The sequence below is a fragment of the Colius striatus genome, chromosome 7, assembly GCF_028858725.1.
Source record: "Colius striatus isolate bColStr4 chromosome 7, bColStr4.1.hap1, whole genome shotgun sequence".
Classification (NCBI taxonomy): domain Eukaryota; kingdom Metazoa; phylum Chordata; class Aves; order Coliiformes; family Coliidae; genus Colius; species Colius striatus.
In genome coordinates, this window is record NC_084765.1 from 4,357,953 (window position 1) to 4,370,900 (window position 12,948).

The following is a 12,948-nucleotide window of genomic DNA, read 5'->3' on the forward strand; positions in this document are numbered from 1 at the left end:
TCCACCACTTAAGGCTCCTTATTGACTTTGTCAGGCATTTGTTTTTACATATCCTTGATCTAGATCAGATAATCCCATTGCCATTTTATTTATGTACTACTTCTCCCTCCCCTTGCCATGTTATTTGCTTACTGCTTCTCCCTGCCAGTACTGTTCCGATGGCTAAAATGCTACCACTATTTTTTCTTTTCACTATTGTGTATTTTGTGCAGCTAACAAAACAAGTGTTTGTTTTCAGTGTCAATTGTTAGGCTTGCAAGAAGGTACCAGCAGCCTTCCAAAAAGTGTTGCTGAATGTAACACTTTTGAGGCTGTGATTGCACCCAAGCAACGTGCTCGCTTCCAGCCATCAGTGCAAATGCTTTCTTAAAGTTTCCTTACAGTTTCAAAGGATATTGTTCTGCATATAATTACCCTCAAATAATGCTTTATCAACAATTTGGGCATTTTTTTACAGCATATTCAATATTCTGGTGTTTGTAGGAAGACATGATTATTTGAGGATGTTAGGTACCTCTTCACTCAGAGGTTTAGAGTAAATCTTTCTCATTGAGAAAGGATGTTTCTTACAAGTAGACTTGTGTGTGTTAGTGGAGGCACCTATCAGTGGTACAGGGCAAAGCAAGAGGAGTGAATTTAAAGACTGCATACCTGTTACATTAGGATATAATCCAGCTAGTATTGTGCTGAACATGCCTACAGAGTGTGTTTGTACTGACAGGAAGGCTAAGATGAGAGAACTGTAAAAACCACACAGCTAGAAAACCATTGTTATGTTGTCTGAATATTCTCTGTACAGTACTAAGGTCAAACAGGCCTCAGATTGCATCCACTGTTGATTGAATTCAGGGTTTTTTTTTTTCCAATGAGTTCAATGGGATTTGAATCAAGGTCTTTCTAAAGTTGTGATAGTAGATCAGGCAAGGGAAAGTGCTTCTGTTGTGTTATTGGAACATGCTGCTTTATCCTTTAATTAAGATTGATTAAGCATAACTGATTTCTAAAGTAACTGTGTGCCACAGTATTGCAGCCAAAGTGGAAGCAGGTCAGAAGTTTCACATCCTTATGTTCTTGCTTTGCAGTGATTGCAGTTTTCCAGAAATTGTTCTTTTGTCTGGTTTGTTTTGCTAACTCAACTGAACTTGAAAATATAGAAAATAGTAATTTATGTGTGCATTGGTAAGTCTACATTATTCTGTAGTTGTTTGTTATAAGAAGAAAAACAAAATGGGAGTATAATTAGCACACTGATGTGGTGGAAAGAAAAACTCCCCTAATATGATATGTCATTTCTCACAATAAATTTCAGTTTGGTTTTACCGTTTTAACTATTGACTTGAATTTTGAAAGATGATGTTCAGTTGGTTTGTGGAAGAAGTGTTCTGCCCTATTTTGTCATGCTTAGTGTCAAGTTACTAGACAGACAGCTGCTGTTGACTTAAAATGGTGCACTAAAAATATTGAAGAGTCTAGCCTTGAGGAAGCAGGGCAGTAAAATGGCAACAGGAATATTTATTTAGCACAGAATCATCTGGGGATGTGAGATGCTTTCAGAAGTATAATATATCACAGGACAAATTTTATTATATTACTTTTGTCTCTTACTGCTTCTATTGATCTTTCTCATATACATTTTAGAAAATTGTCACATTTTCCCTCAGAGCCATAAAATAAGCTTGACATCAATAAGTGTTTCAGATATATCTTTGTACCAGTAAGGTAAGATGGAAAGAATCTGTCCATTCAGTATGCTTTCTGAATTATAATGAGAGGTAGCTTGTTTGTTCGTTAGGAAAGGTTTTAGGTGAAAAAGTATTGATCAAGGTGGATAACTTACACTTTCAAAAATAAGTTCCGTTACTGGGACAGTGCAAAGAAAATCATTAGTATTTATCACTGTGATTCACTGGACTAATTTTCAGGTGTTGATGTTTCATTTTTCAAAAAAAATCCAGCATGTCCAGCCAAACCCTGAAAGCATCCAGCTGAATGGCCTGCTTCTTGCCTACAAATGGTCTGAACTTGATTACATATCAGTCAAGCAAAATACAGAGTGCCAAGAGAATTTAACATCACAGCAAAGAAGGGCCCACTGCTGAGTTCAGTGCCTTCTGAGAGATATACTCAGCCTTCCAAATTCACCTTAATCTTAATGTTGCAACTGCTGTGTGACAGAGCATTCGATCCTTGAATATTCACTGCTGCATCAGCTAAAATAGCCCAGTGACAAGCTCAACAATATTAGTTCACCACTTTGATAAATACTACATAGTATGCAAATACAGAAACACAGTATATATGGATGCCTTCACCTGATGTCTTTGACATCATTTCTTCCTGATATATTAATTATTCTTTATAATCCTTCCAGGTACTCTTCTGATTTGTGCTTCTTCCTTTACTCTGACTGTGCATTGTCTCCCAAATTTGAAAGAATTCTGTTGTGCTTTACTGAAACTCTGTCTCCAGAGAGTGATTCTGAGTTCATTGATCTTTGTTGGGACTTAACTCTAAGCAGGAGTTTTGTGCTACCAGAATTTGGAATTTTGACCGTGCTAAGCAGCTGTTATTGTTTGTAAAGTACTCTAGAAATATACCTCATGAGTAACAACTTTACAACCAACTATTAGAAGACCTGAGATTTATAGGCTCTTCTTGAACTGAGCAAACATTTATACATACCACAAACAAAATCTGAAGCATATATTAGGTTGGAAACCACTCACAAAAGTGAAGAACCGCCCAGCTAAGGATTTCCTTTCATTCTCAGAGGTGTCTGCATCCTCATTGTCAGACTGACTCACACTCCCCTTCATGCTCCAACATATGGGAGGAAAATTTTTGAGGACAATTCTTTTACCCAAAGTTCATTCTGACAGGTTTGTCCTTCTCTGACTGCAGCCAAGTGTAAAAAGACTCCAGTGGCATTTGGCAGACTTTGTGTTAAATAAGTCGCACCCTGTATCCAGTGGATGTAGTTCACTGAACCAAGAAGCGTTTTGTACTTTTATAGATGGTAGTGTCACACTTGAGTACGGAGAAAAAGAGCAGAACCTCTGTGCTCCCTTGTTTTGTTTGTGTGCTTTCTCCTTACTTTCTCAGCTGTTCTCTAAACATGCCTCAGCAACTGGCATCATCTGATTATTCTGGTATTTGGCTTACATAGCTGAGTTATCAACTGCGACCTTGTGCGTACTTGGCTGAGTAAATTCAGTCAACTAATGAAATTGTGGTCTTTCCATCAATTGATTGTCAAATTGCTTGTATAGTCCTGCTACCCTCTCTTTTCCAAAGCTGCATGTCTTACCCAGGCACTTACCCTTGGCCCCTTCTGTTCCTTTCCTGCATGTCTCTTTTTTCACTTGACATGCATATAGTCTTCCAGTCCAGCCAAATACCAGTGGAATTCATGGTCACTGACCACTCTGTTAAAAATAAATCAGTAAAGAAGCATTTCAGAGTACACGAGAATCAAATAGAACTTTCTCCCTGATGCTACCCAGTGTAACCCCAGACTTGCTGATCTACAAGGTGAACAAAGATGATGTCAAGAGGATGATGTCAAGAGGATGGTGCTTGCTGAGACAGTGACCAGGAGGAGCTGTGGTTTGCATTTTGGGTAGGGAGCATGGTACACAGCAAAATGCCTTTAGTGAAGACCTCTGAAAGATGGATTTGCTCATGTTTTCTTTTTCCCTCCTAGCTCCCTGTGCCAGTACATAATCTTTGAGGTTTCGGTTGAAGTCCCTTCAATTCCAGTCTTCTAGAAAGCTACTGTAGGCTTAAATATAGGGCAGCATTGGCAAAGTACCTGCTGCTGTATTTGATCATGAAGTACAATTTACAGTCTTTGACATAGCTATTTAACACCCACTGAAGGTGATGCCTGCATACCAGGCCAGCTGCCAGCTAGTTTGAGATGAATATGAGCAAGCCCATACTTTGGGTCAAAATGCAGAAATGCTGCGCGTTGCTGTATTGCCGTGACATAATAGAAGCTGCTCCCTTGTATGCTGTCTGAAGGACATAGTTTCACCTTGGGCTGTATTGCAATTGCCAGTGCAAGCTAGGCTAATGGCTACTCCTCCTCTGCAGAGAAATTGTCTACTTAAGAAAGGTCTTTACGTGATAAAGGCTTTTATTTCAGAGGAAGAAATCTTTTAACACTACAGAGATCTGTTCACTTTGGCAGAAGCCCTCCTGAAATCAATAGATTCTGTTTCTTTTGCATATGGAATGCTAAATAAGACTCTTAATGATGGAGGTTTACTCTCATAGACTTTACCCTAATGGCATCTTCACTTAATTTTCCTGATAAAGCCTTTATTGCAAATTCTTTAACTATTCTCCTTTTTAAAAAGATTGCCAGCCTGCAAATAATTTCAGAGACAGACTGTCTTTGTTGGGACTACATTAGCAAAATACAACACAGCCTCAATTTTTCTTTCCTGTTTTTACTTTCTTTGAGTAGGAGGTAGTCTGCACTCAAGGTTTATAACTGCTAGTTCTGTGATACTGGTGGGTCTTCATCACCTTCCCCTTCCCCCTACATCACCCAAATAGAGTTCTGATTTTAAAAGGCCTAAACCACAGTGGAAGTCTAGATCCCACAGTCCATAAGACATAATAAAGCATAAGCACCAAAGCAGGTAGTTTCACGAGAGCATGGGCACTCCAGTTGATTGACTATTCAGTCACTGAGCTACTCCCTGTTGTGTTCTCTTGTCCATAAGGATAGGTACAGAAGTGATGTAAAGATTTTCCTTAGTTAATCTCTTCTGCTAAGGGTGTAAAGGAAAAATCTCGTAGATGGAAGTGAATGAATTTTGATAAAGTGTTCTTAAAGGCTTGAGCCAGAGGCAGAACTCTTAGAGAAAATAGTTCAGATAAGTGAAGTTTGGTAAAATTGCTAGCAATTGAAGCTGAATTCCTGTTATTAGAGGTATTGAACTCTCTTAAAATTCTAAGTAGTGCTAACAGTGAGCTCTTTCTAGCAGTTAAGGAAAGTAGCCTTTAGACAAACATTTTGATTTTGTCACTGTGTTCTGAGATTTGTGGTTTTGATGCTCCTACTTCCTGCATGCCTACAGTGCAGGAATTAGAGAGTTTGTTGAGGAACCATCTGGGGAACAGCAGGATAATTCTGGCACTCTTCCTTGGGGTTTTCTTTTCTTGCATAAGAATTTAAGAATGAACTGCTTCCCCTAAATCTACCAAAGCCTGAGCAACAAAGACAAGCACAGTTAGTCTGTATTGCACAGGACTTTTCAGCTTCTACAAAACTTGAAAAGGAGCATTGAATTCTTTCCTTCTGCAGCTCTTGCCCAGCTTGTTCCACAGCTTCATCATCCAACATTGTGTTGGGTCTGATGCCATCTTGATGGATGAGGCCTATGTCATGGTCTGCTCCAGTGAACATCTGTAGAGGATGAGAGAGGTCCATGGAATGCAAGAGTGATGTTTGTCTGTTGAACAGCAGGGGATGCTGGTTGATGAGAATGTATATGTCACGGTCAGACATTGCTGCTGATGGGAAGTAGAGTAACATCTTTATTTGCTTCGCTTCTCACATGCATGACTTTGCTGTTTCTTTATTAAACTGCTTTTATCTGAACCCACAAAACTTCCATCTTATTTTCTCCCTTCCCTGGCTTGCTGAGAGAGGGAGGTGATAGAGCAACGTGGTGGGCATCCAGCCAGGGGCAAACTGCTGCAAACATCCATGTAACAAGCTGGTTCCTGGGTGACTCCTTGTGCACTGGGCAGTACAGAGTCCCCTCTCACAGGAACCTGTAGTGTAGCAGTTCCTCGGGTTGTCCCTGTGCAGATACTGTTTAGTTTTTTAAGTTGCTAAGATGTGACATGTAAAGGACAGGGGAATTTCAAAATGCTCAACAAGTAAGTGCTAGTGCATTTGCTTATGCATATAGGAGGTGTGTTTTGATATGGGTACACAGGAGGGAATAGAAAGATGGAGAGTTTTGCCCTGTGACAGACATCCCAGTCTTTCTCTCCCAGATGTGAATAACATGCTCAGCTGTGCCTCCAAATGTAGAGACCTGACCGCTGCACTCATATAACACAGGTTTTGCATGAATGGGAAAGTGTTTTATATGTCCAACTTAGTCTCATAAGCCCTCCTCTGCTTCTTAAAAGAGAACACCACCCTACTCTGCAAAAGTAGGAACAGGATTTATTGTGAGAAGCAGACATTTCATATTAAGTTGGTAGTCTTGGTCATGGTGGCAAAGTGTGTGTGAGCACTACCAAAATCAGCTCTAACAACTTGGAATGAACATGCATGATTATTGCAATGAACATTTTCCTTCTTTATGCCCTTCATTATTTCTTTTCTTTAAAGAGCCCTTTATACTACTTTCCCAGTACAATGTGGCCTATGTTCTGGATGAATTATTTGCTTTTTTGCCAAGGTTTTCATCTTTTGTTGCCCTTTACATCTGTTCTGCCACAAATTCTAGTTCCTTTGTCAGGCAGAAATGACTGCCATTACTACGAGTACTACTTCTATTACTACTTCAAAGAAGTCTCTGCTTACTCTCAATTTCAAATCAGAATAAATGTACGTGAAGAACTTAACTTACACCTTGTCTGAGAAAGATGAGGCTAGAAATGAGCAAATGTTTGTTCAAGAGCTCTGGAGGGAATCTTTTGAGTCTCATCATGTTTTTCACATATTCTCCAGCTGTGTTTCATACCAGTACTTTCATCTTTCTTGCAGTTATACTTTTCTACAAACGTTTATATGCAAAAAAAAAAAAATCACAAACTGCTACTCTTAAAGCACCCTTGTGTAGTAGAAATTGACTCGTTTCAAAACAGATCTGTTTCAGAAGATTCCCATAGGGAGCGTGTGCCTTGATGAGCAATAAGGTGTTACTGGGCTAGAGCCACGCTTCCTCCGCACCACTGCCTTGCACCAGTCACAGGAGCACTTCTGATGTTCTACTGCCCTCTTCTCTAAACCACTTCAGCATTCTTCTCCCTATGTTATCCTCCATAAAACAGTATGGCATGCTACGAATTGTGTGTTTAAAGTAAGGCACATCCGTCCATCAATTCAGAGAAGAGATATGATGATGTGCTTTTTTGCCTCTAAGTGGTTAACAATTGCAAAAGATTCTTTTAATTGCTTCATACTTTATTCACTTTATTTTTCGTTTTAGTGCATTGGAAAATAAATCTTAAACATTTCTTCTGTTATCTAGCACTTTATGCCTTTTCATAGCATTCCTAACATCTCTTTGCCAACATTCCATCTGTGATTTTAGCTTGCAGGAAGCACTTTGCAATTCTGTTATTAGCTTAGATCAGAGAGCTGCTGTTTAAATATTAATTGTAACTTCCCTCATAAGTGCAGTCAAATCCACTGAGTAACTTGTGAAGTTTAATAAATATCTAGGAGAGGCTGGGGATTGTGTTGTGGGTAGGACCTTCTCTTAGTTTTAACAAAGGTCGTACTCAACGCTTTTAATGTACTTGTGTATTGGTCTGTGGAATCAAACTTCAGCAGAGTCACTATAATGTGGTTGAGCATTTCTCCTCTGTTTTCAGTCATGAGCCTTGTCCTGTTTAATTTCTCTATTCCTCAAAATGTGCTTTACACTTAAAAAATAAATTAGGAAAATATCATGTGTTTACAGACATTTCAGTAAAGTGTATTTGATAGAAGTGAGAAACAGAGTCGTTAACACCATCTGACCAGCTTGTTTCCTGTGGATCACCAGAGCATTGTAATTATAATTCTCATATTGGGTATAATTGAAAGAAGATCAGTTCTATTAAAATTGTCAGTTGTATTTTTCCCTCTGTTCTTCTTCCAGATGGTTATTAATCTTTTATTGGCGAGGTGGTTTGCCTACGGTGTAATCTGAATTTTTTTTCCTCATTTCATTTAAGTGAGTTACTTCTCTTTGTGTTTGCAGGAGGACAGAATTTTAATCAGTTCTGTTAATTGCTTAGAATTTAGGTGGTTTTTTCTTAGTGTCTTGCAGATATATAATAAATGTTTAAAATATTAAGTTGTACCCTTACATTCCTTTTATTTTTCAGCATTCTGTGAAGAAGGCTGCCGATATGGTGGAACTTGTGTGGCCCCTAACAAATGTGTCTGCCCTTCTGGATTCACAGGAAGTCATTGTGAGAAAGGTAAAGCTTTATGGAAGCACATCTTCCTTGGTCATGAGAAATATGATGTACTGAATTAAGAAATAGTTGCTATTCATTCATTCTGCTTGATACTTTCTCTTTGTTGAAGATACAACTGTTGCATAGCTGTTTCCTAACTGAAAGCCAGTCTGAAAAGAAACATGGAAAGCTGTAGACAATCAAGGATGTATCTGCTCTTGCTTCCAGTGGATGCTTCTAGTCAATTGGGCAGGATGGCACATGAAAAATACTTTAAAGCCGCTGAGGCCACCAATTTGCATAGAATCACAGCATATTCAAATATGTCCCACTAATGATGTATTGATTCTGCCTTTTCCCAGTTTTTTTTGTGCTTCAGAGTTTTCTTCTGACAGCCTCACAGGCCCACCTTCTGCTCGTTTCACAAAGATCTGCTTCCTTGTCTGCTTTAAATGAGAAGGAAGGGATCTTAAGGATTTCCACGTATGACTTACGTTAGATTCTTTGTACAGCAGATATGGGATTTTATTTTGATCGGTATTTATTGAGATTGCATTTCACCTAACCCAGTGATGGAGTTTTTTTGCATCACGTGTTCATTACTAAACATTTGGCATCTCCTTTTACTGGCAGGAAAACAGTGGATTGTTAATGCAGGTTGCATGGTGCTCGTATGGATAAGATTATAGTTCATGAGTTGTTTTTAAGGAAGAAAAAACCAAAAGACAACCAAGAAATAACTGTTAAAGGATAAATTAAATCACTGGAACCACTTGTTACCCAGAGATTGTTCAGTAATTTGTGTGTAGCAGTGTCTGTTTAATACATGGCTCTTCTGATAGAATACAAAGTACCTTTAAGCCCAGTTATCAACAAATGTGAAAATTACTAAAGCTTTTTATGTCCATACTAAAATGCTATACTTTCTAGTAGTCAACTTTGTAACTGTTTAAGAATGAACTAGGGTGTTAATATTTTCTTACCATATTGAATAAGTCTGAGTACTGCATTTTTTCTGCCTATAGCCTTTGGTTATTTGTTTTAAATAGAAAAAAAGCTGTCAAGCCTCTTGACATTCAGTAGTAAGTACCAGCAATATATGTGAAGTAAGGAGATCCTGCCTCAGAGCCTCACCTACTATAGCTTCCCAGCCTCTAATCCTTCCTTATAGTTACTCCCTTCTATGTATAATTTGCTCATTTCTTATTCAGAGGGATGCAGGACACCAGAGATGTGTTCTATGCATGTGAAAATACGTTACTGCAAAACCAGTACCTGCACTGCCCAGCGGTGCCCTGTCTACCCAGGGTGCCAGTGCCTCGAGGCCAGCTTTCAGCTCAACTGCCTGTGTTCCTTTTACCCAAAAATCTTAGAACTATCTTTTTTCTTATAGCTGTAAAAGAGACTTTCATAACTATACCACAGAGTCTTTAAACTGTTGAAGTGATGGTTTAAAATTGATGAATGGGTGATATAGCCATTGTTGACTCCTGTGTTTTTCACATCTTTTATATTGTTTTGATCTAAAATATGAGTTAGCACACCAAGTAAAGGAAAGATGACAAACACGATACTCTCATTATATCAAGGAATTTAGAGGTAGTTGTCAGGAGGAGCTAGCTTCTGTGTATAAAATCTATACGACTTGCACCAGAAGGAAGTTTATTTTTTTTTTATTTGAAGATGTGTAGGATTTACTGGTGTGCTGCAAGTCAAGCTAATGATAGTAACTTTGTGAAATCCCATGTGCAAACTGGTATGAGAATGAATAGGGTTTTGCATATGAGAAGTTGTCATTTCAGTTGTGTTAAAGGCTTTGAAAGCTTCAGCAGGTACGCTTTAATATCGTATGCGGATTTCAGTGGCTAAGTGCATGTCAGTTCTGTGTGAGAACAGCTTCAGCCCTTCTGAAAAAAACTAAATGTTCAGAGCAGAAAGGTGATGAAGTACCTTTGAAGCAGGCTTCCCTTTGCTTACCTGCTTACTCATTGAAGATGTAGTGCTATCAGGAAGAGGAGGCGGTTTAGTAAAGACATCTCTCAGTCTCACTGCAGTGTGCTGCAGTGTTTTTAGAGGACATCTAAAGTATTCAAAACCCATGTTTGTTTGGGGTTTTATTCCATGCTGTCTTTAATGTTAGAAGTAAACACTTTGTTCTGTTTAACATATAGTTGCACTTCCCCAGTCATTACAACATAGACCAAAGACAGTGAAATGATGGGACGTCACATTAAATCAAAGTTGAAGTGTTTCTGTTAAAATCTTGTGTGATGAAAGCTCATGGTGAACCGATGCATATCAGAAGTAAAATGATGTGTTTTGGTAATGTATTCTATTTGCCACAGTACATTGAAAAATGTCCTTCAAACCAGCAACACAGCAATTTCTTATATATTATTTGTGAGCTGAAAGGACTCGTCACCGGCTAAAAACAGTATGACCCAAATTGGCTCCAACGTCATGTAAAGGGTAAAATGAACCAGCAATCAGGAATGTTGAAAAGCAGGTGTGTTTACTTCTGAATCTGAATCGTATGTTACTCATCGTTTCTGACTGCCTGGTTGAAATGATGATATTAGGTTAATTAAAAATGCAGAGCTATTTGAGAAGGGTAGGATTTATCTTGGTAATTTACTCAGGTGAAATTAAAATACACATTTAAGGCTTATGTACAAATACATAATTCAACGTGCTGTTAAGAAGAATTACCTCTTGCCAGTTGCTTTGCCTGAAATAAGGAGTCATCACAGCAATTGTGGGGCTGCCTTTTTCTTTTTGAAGGTGAACTGCAAATTGATTTCCAGAGATAGTCAAGTATTTTCTCCTTCCATCCACTCTTTATAATACTGTTTTTTTTTAAATATGTACTTGATGCTTCTTACAGAAATGTTCTCATTTTCCATTGAGGATCAGATTGTATCTTCTAATCAATCTTTTGTTTGTTGATTTTGTATTTAGCTGGCCAGGGCTGGAATCAATGATCTCTGTGGTCATTACCATTTATGATCATTTTTAATACAGTTATGATACCTGTGCTAGAAAGTTTTTACACTAGAATTTTTGCTGATATTGCTGTATGGTTCTAGCAAGTATTTGCCTGACAGCTGAGCTGGAGATACACATCCCCTTAGATGGATGTAACGCTATTTTGGCTTAAGCCCAGGTGCATCCTTGGCAGTGATCCCTGTTAAAGGCTTCTGAGAGACATCTTGGTGTGCACAGAGGAATACAAACACAGTACTCTGTGAGAGTTGTTGGCAGTGTGGACTCAAATGCCCCAGTTGTCCATCCAGTGATGTTTTTTTCCACCTCATGTTTTTGCAGCAGAGTTTGCCGTCTGGTTTTGCAGACAGGATTCACCATTTTTCAATATTTGTGAAACATTAGTCATTGCTGGCATGGATGATGTGATGGGGATGAGATAAGCAGGCCAGTCTATGATATCAAAAGCAGGAGTAAACAGAATGCCTAGAGGTTGCAGGCATTCCTTGTGTCTGGGCCTGAGAAATACATACCAGTTTCCATACAGCTCTGAGTTGGTGACGAGCAGTGGCAGAAATTTCAGCTAAGGAATTTAGGTACAGTGTCAATCTGTACAAATTATATCTTTGGGCAATGAGCAGGGAACAGCAGAAGGCTTTGCTGCAGTGAGTTTCCCAACTTAGGGGCAAGTCAAAGAAAGTGCAGTATTTGGCCAAAAGCTGCAGGAGGGCTTTTGGCAGTGGTGGACATTGCCTCCAAAAGGAATTAAAAACAATTGTGCCACATCTTTTCTCCCCTGTCTCATCACAGGTACTGCCTGAACTAATACACAATGCATGACAATGTGTTTTGTGTAGCTTAGAAAGATTTTGTGGAGGCTGGAGCTCAGAGAAGTCAATATTTTTGTGGTAGCTACACATATAGTCTTTGTAAAGCATTGGAGAAGAGTTTTATGTTCAGAATGGTAGAGAACTGTCAAAGAATTACCTGCTAATTGTGAACAGTCAGAAGCAGGGGTAAGACATGGCAGCAAAGCATCAGGATGAAGTTAATTTTTCATGTTGTTTTGGACTACGTGTAGTAAAGACTGTCTCACATTGCATGAGAGGTCATTTTTCCATATGTGCCATGGCTGAAGAATGTGCTTTGAATCCAAATAATTCTGAGTGGAAGAAAAGATGTAAAAATCCACACTTGCAGTATTGAAGTAGTTAAATATGGATTCTTCAGTGCAGTGATGGATTTTACAGGTGTGTAATGAAATGTTGCACTCCTTCTGTCTTGAAGTCGGATATGTGGTATACATCAAGAAAATGAGGAGATCTTTAGCTGATTTGTTTCATAATAGTTGGCAGTACCTGGAGTTGCTGTCTAAGACGCTGCATACTTCTTTGTGTACTCATCTCTCAAATTGCTGCTTCTGGAACATACTGTCTTCTGCAGCCCTTTGGGTAAAACTCCCTACAGTCTGCCTTCCTTTGGACCCTGGAGACAGAAAAACATGAGAATGGTATTTCTGTGTGCTATTTTTTTTGATTCCTGAGCTGGATCAATCTTTAGGTGTGTACCTATCAAAGGCATTTCAGTTGAGGAGCCTGGTTTAGAAAAATAAGCAAACAAAAACTAAAGTAAAGCAGAGAAAGAGATTTTTTCAGTGAGTGCAGCAAGCTAAATGTCAAAACTCCCTACCTTTCTCGATGTAAGATCTTTTGTAAAATACAAAGCAAGGTTTATTTTGGGAAACAAACCAGCTGTGCAGCTGTGGGCGTAGGGCTTTGCTTGAGATTCTTTCTAAAGCCTCTCATTTCAAGGTGAGGCAAA

The 12,948-nt window shown here is 38.8% G+C and overlaps 1 protein-coding gene across 1 annotated transcript in view; it reads left to right on the top strand.

The window, feature by feature from the left end:
- NELL1 (neural EGFL like 1) overlaps positions 1 to 12,948 on the top strand; it is a 281,494-nt gene that overhangs the window by 209,383 nt on the left and 59,163 nt on the right. The window contains exon 15 of the mRNA XM_061999665.1: positions 8,071 to 8,166. Coding sequence (XP_061855649.1) covers positions 8,071 to 8,166 — 96 coding nt within the window. The remainder of the gene's footprint in view (positions 1 to 8,070; positions 8,167 to 12,948) is intronic.